The sequence below is a fragment of the Temnothorax curvispinosus genome, unplaced genomic scaffold (genome assembly GCF_003070985.1).
Source record: "Temnothorax curvispinosus isolate PA1 unplaced genomic scaffold, ASM307098v1 QBEX01007574.1, whole genome shotgun sequence".
Lineage (NCBI taxonomy): Eukaryota > Metazoa > Arthropoda > Insecta > Hymenoptera > Formicidae > Temnothorax > Temnothorax curvispinosus.
Window position 1 is genome coordinate 2,889 of NW_020217354.1, and position 4,247 is coordinate 7,135.

The 4,247-nt window shown below is 36.6% G+C and overlaps 1 protein-coding gene across 1 annotated transcript; it reads right to left on the reverse strand.

Moving 5' to 3' along the window:
• Positions 1 to 466: 466 nt before the first annotated feature.
• LOC112457182 (collagen alpha-1(XV) chain-like) lies at positions 467 to 3,952 on the reverse strand (the record flags this gene model as incomplete). The annotated part of the gene is given in 10 exon segments (XM_025020105.1): positions 467 to 1,664; positions 1,952 to 2,067; positions 2,166 to 2,360; positions 2,583 to 2,597; positions 2,691 to 2,813; positions 2,899 to 2,991; positions 3,075 to 3,166; positions 3,306 to 3,380; positions 3,708 to 3,784; positions 3,786 to 3,952. Coding segments are annotated over 10 exon segments (1,251 nt in total), but the record flags the coding sequence as incomplete, so codon positions are not given.
• Positions 3,953 to 4,247: the final 295 nt, after the last annotated feature.

A 4,247-nucleotide genomic window follows, 5' to 3' on the forward strand; every position in this document is an offset into this window, starting at 1 on the left:
TTGATCGCGGATACGAATTTCATTTAGGTTTATTTAGGGCAGTGTTAAGTAATTACTTCCCTAAACGGTACAGCCCACATTCGCAGCGCACTTACAATATTTCGGCATTTGTAGTGTCGAACGTAACTACCTAGGTTTTAATCACTTGAGGATTCGCATGCTATTTTGCATTGCATCATTAGAAACAAGGAGGATTTATGCAAATAATTGAGGATCCGAATTTCAAACCATAGTAATCCAGAAAAATCAAAATTAAATTCCTTTCAGAAAAGATGTTAGACAAAGAAAAAATTTATAGTTTTCTATTTCATATCAAATAAGTCTATAAAAACACATCTGAAATCTAAATTACTCTATGTTCATTTATTATAATCTTTTTCAAGAAACGTCATAATTGAAACAATATATATGTATATTGTATCTTGAAAAATATGAGTCTTTCAATATAAGTTATGTTACAAAAATACTAAATATAAAATAATAAAAAATAAAAATGATTAAATCTGAGATTTCTTCTATTTTCCGAAAATTTCTTATTTTGAGACTACTACGATTTTGTATTCAGATCCTTTATTCTTGCGATGATAAGCTATTGATACGGAGTCTAGTTACAAAAATCGATTGCCTGCATTTTCTGACTTTTGAATAATTCAGAAGTAGGCTGCGTAGGCATCGTCCAATACATGATATTTGATGAGAAGAATAAGGGATAAAACTACATAATATACAGCCGCTTTTAGCATTTAAAGTGCGCCATAAACGCGGGCTTAAGCAAATCTTGCACTCGTTGTCCAGGTTCGTGTCGCTCGTTTGATGATCCACAAGGAATTTTGGACGTTTATCGTGATGAAGGGAAACGTTTAACGAACGTTGAATCACGGTAGAGTTTTCTCAAAAAGCCTCGAGCGATCGAAGCTCTCGAAAGCGACTGATAGGAGGGGGAGTACCCGGTGCGAATACGACGAAACACTGACGAGTATCTAGACGATCAGTCTTCTTTTTATGTTTAAGATAGATCGAGAGAAGAGAGAACTGAGACGCGATTGAAGCGGATGGCTAGTGGTTTCATTGGGAAAGTACAATTAATTATACCTTTGGAATCGGAAATAGTTTTTCCTGATTTCGGGAATGCGAAAAATGAGATGTAACGCTGTTCGCGATGGCTCGCACACGCTATGACTTCACGATATGTATATCGATATGAATTATTACTTGAACGTGAGATTTTTCTTTTATATATATATTTATATATATATATTATTATATATGTCGCGCGAAGAAACGCAGCGCGCGCGCATCTGCATTCCTATTTACATAACGGCTCGATTTTCGCGTTGCGATGGTGGATGGTCGAAGGTGCGAGTATTTAGTATTGCATGAGCTCTTCCAAGTACTCCATATAGTCGTTCTCCGACATCTCGATGTCGTCGTCTGGCCGATTGTCGGCGCTCCGCCGTCTCCTCACCAGCTCGCTCGTCACCTCGATGCAGAGCAGCGCGAATTTATTGTCGCACGAGTATCGTACTTGTTCTAACAGTCGACCGCCGGTCAACGGCGAGCCTAATCCGTAGCGATCCGAACTGCTCGAGTGCCAGGCGTCGCAGTAAGTGTCCATTGCACGGTCGCCGAGTTTGTGAGAGCCGTGCCACGCGACTTTCTCGGGCCTGTAATCAGAATAATGTTAATTTCACGATAATAATAAGAAAATAGAATTGAAAAAAATAGAAATAGGAAGATAGGAAATATATCGTTTTGTACATATTTATACACTTCTTCAAATTAATAAGTAATAATATTATTTGCGAATTCGTTTAGTTAATTTGTCATTTTTAAATTAATAATAATCTAATATACAATTTACGTTACAATTTATGTTTGAGAATTATTAGATTTTCTTTTATACAGTAAAATCATATATTTTCTATTATGTATTTTTTCTTTTTATACTTACCATGCGAAGTCAGTAAGGATGTTCTTTCCATTGAAGCTGTAGATTCTGGGATTCTGAGAGAAGTATGCCCCATTTCCGTTGAACATCTCTTTCCAAGAGTTGAATAGCACGTCTCCCTAAATATTCCCGATTATTATTTAGTAAAATATTTAATTTTCAATAAAAAGCGTCATGGTAATAAATAGTAATAAATAAATATTGCTCTCCCAATTACCTTTATATTAACGATAGGAAGATCTCGATCTCCTAATCTGACAATGCTATCGACGTTTTGAACTCGAGAGCTAAGGAAAGCACGGAAGGTACCTCTCAAGCCTGCTCGCCTTGCTTGTCGATAGCAAGCGTAGTCTGCTCCTCGTATACCATGCATATCACCAGTGAACGGCTCGTTCAACGCAGCCATCCGCAACTGAAAAACATGATTCGCATTGAACAAATATTTACATTTATAATAATAGCGAACACATTTATATATTTTTTATTAAAGATATAAATTTACGAAAATTCTCATTAAAAAACTATCTTTTTTTATTATTCGCACAGTAATGTGAAAAAAAGTGAAATATTATATCGTAAACGAACGGATGGAAAGTCTCAAATAGAAATCTCATTAAATACGGCACAATCTCACCATTCGCGGATACCACTGCACAGCATGGAAAAAAAATGCAAATTCGATATTAACACGTTTAATTTTTACAAACGTGCCTTACACAAAAAATAAGTTAAATCAACTTACCCCTGTACCGTCGGCTTTCACGGGTATTTGATTAATTAAGTTGGATGCTTCGAAAGGAGGGTTTGCTGGCGGTGGAGATGTCGTTGGTGGTGCTGGCGTTGTGATAGGTAAAAGTGAGCCGAGCTGAAAAGCAGTATAAGAGAAATTCGGTGTTAACACAATTATAGCATTCTACGAACTTATAATAGTAATACAGTTTGATACTGACTGCAATGTATTGCCATCCATTGTTAACTCTGACTAGTAAAGCTTGTTCGTCTATTATATAAGCCAGCGTCCCGACTGGACTTACACTAGACATCTGTAAACGTAAAACAAGAATATTAAAAGTAGATTTGCGCAAAAAAAGCAATTATTATTAATTGCTAATTTGAGGAATCTTACTTTTGTCATGGCTTCTGTGTTTTGGAACGTAACAGCTCCTGGCACAATTTTCGTTGTACTTTCTAAAGGTCCCCTTGTAGCGGCAGCAACACCTTGAAAAAATTTTTGAAATTATTTAAGAATATAAAGATACCGATGTTAATGTGCAATTAGCGGAAAATATTTTATAATGCATTGAAAGAGCGGCGGTTCTGATGCATATTAATTTTAGTATCATACTGCAGATATTACCTAATTGCTCTTTTAGTTCTTTCAGTTGCTTGAGTTCACGTAGAGCTTTCAATTCGTCCAGACTACTTCTGGCTCCTTGCGGTATGCGAGTGTAAAATTTAATTTAATTATATTATAAATATTTGATAGGTGTTCGATAAAACAGATATTTATCGCAGAGACTTAGAATAATTTAACAAAATATTATTAATGAAATTGTTAATTTGTAATATTATTAAACGTCACATTAATATAATGACATCGGATATGTTACTCATAATTATAAACATAATTTATATTTAATCTAAAAATTTATAATTTATAATTTTAATTTTGTTATCGAAGTACGGTTAATCAAATGCTATCAAGTTATAAATGTTATAATAACTGCCAACATCTTCTCTAATATCTTAATGTCTTTACCTTGTCTGGGGGGATAATAATCTCTCTCTCCGAAAACGTGACTTCTACCGATCCCGGGTTCTCCTTTTTGTCCGATTCGACAAGCCGGGCGGACCAGGGGGCCCGGGAGGGCCTGGAGGTCCCGGAACTTTTACATATGATCCTTGAGGCGCTGATCCAGGAGCTCCTGGAGGTCCTCTCTGACCTTCTCTTCCCGGCTGCCCAGGAATTCCAGGGAAACCGTCGTCTCCTTTGTCGCCTTTGATCTAAAAAACGTATTTAACGCGTGAATAGATCGTCACAGTGTTTTTGCAGATAATGTTTTCCCGCAGAAGTATGTACGTCAATGTAATGAGAAGACTGCGATTATCGATTTCCTTTTTTTCGCTGCATCGCATCGCTTCGGTAGACAGCCAGACAGATTTGTAGGCAGTCAATAAGTAGTAAAGTATTGCCAAGAACAGGAGCGGTTGATTTATCGGAAACATCGAAGAATGAGATGCAGCGATCGCTTAGGCGCATCACGTCGGCTTTCTGTCGACGTTTCTTCGTTGCGTACTT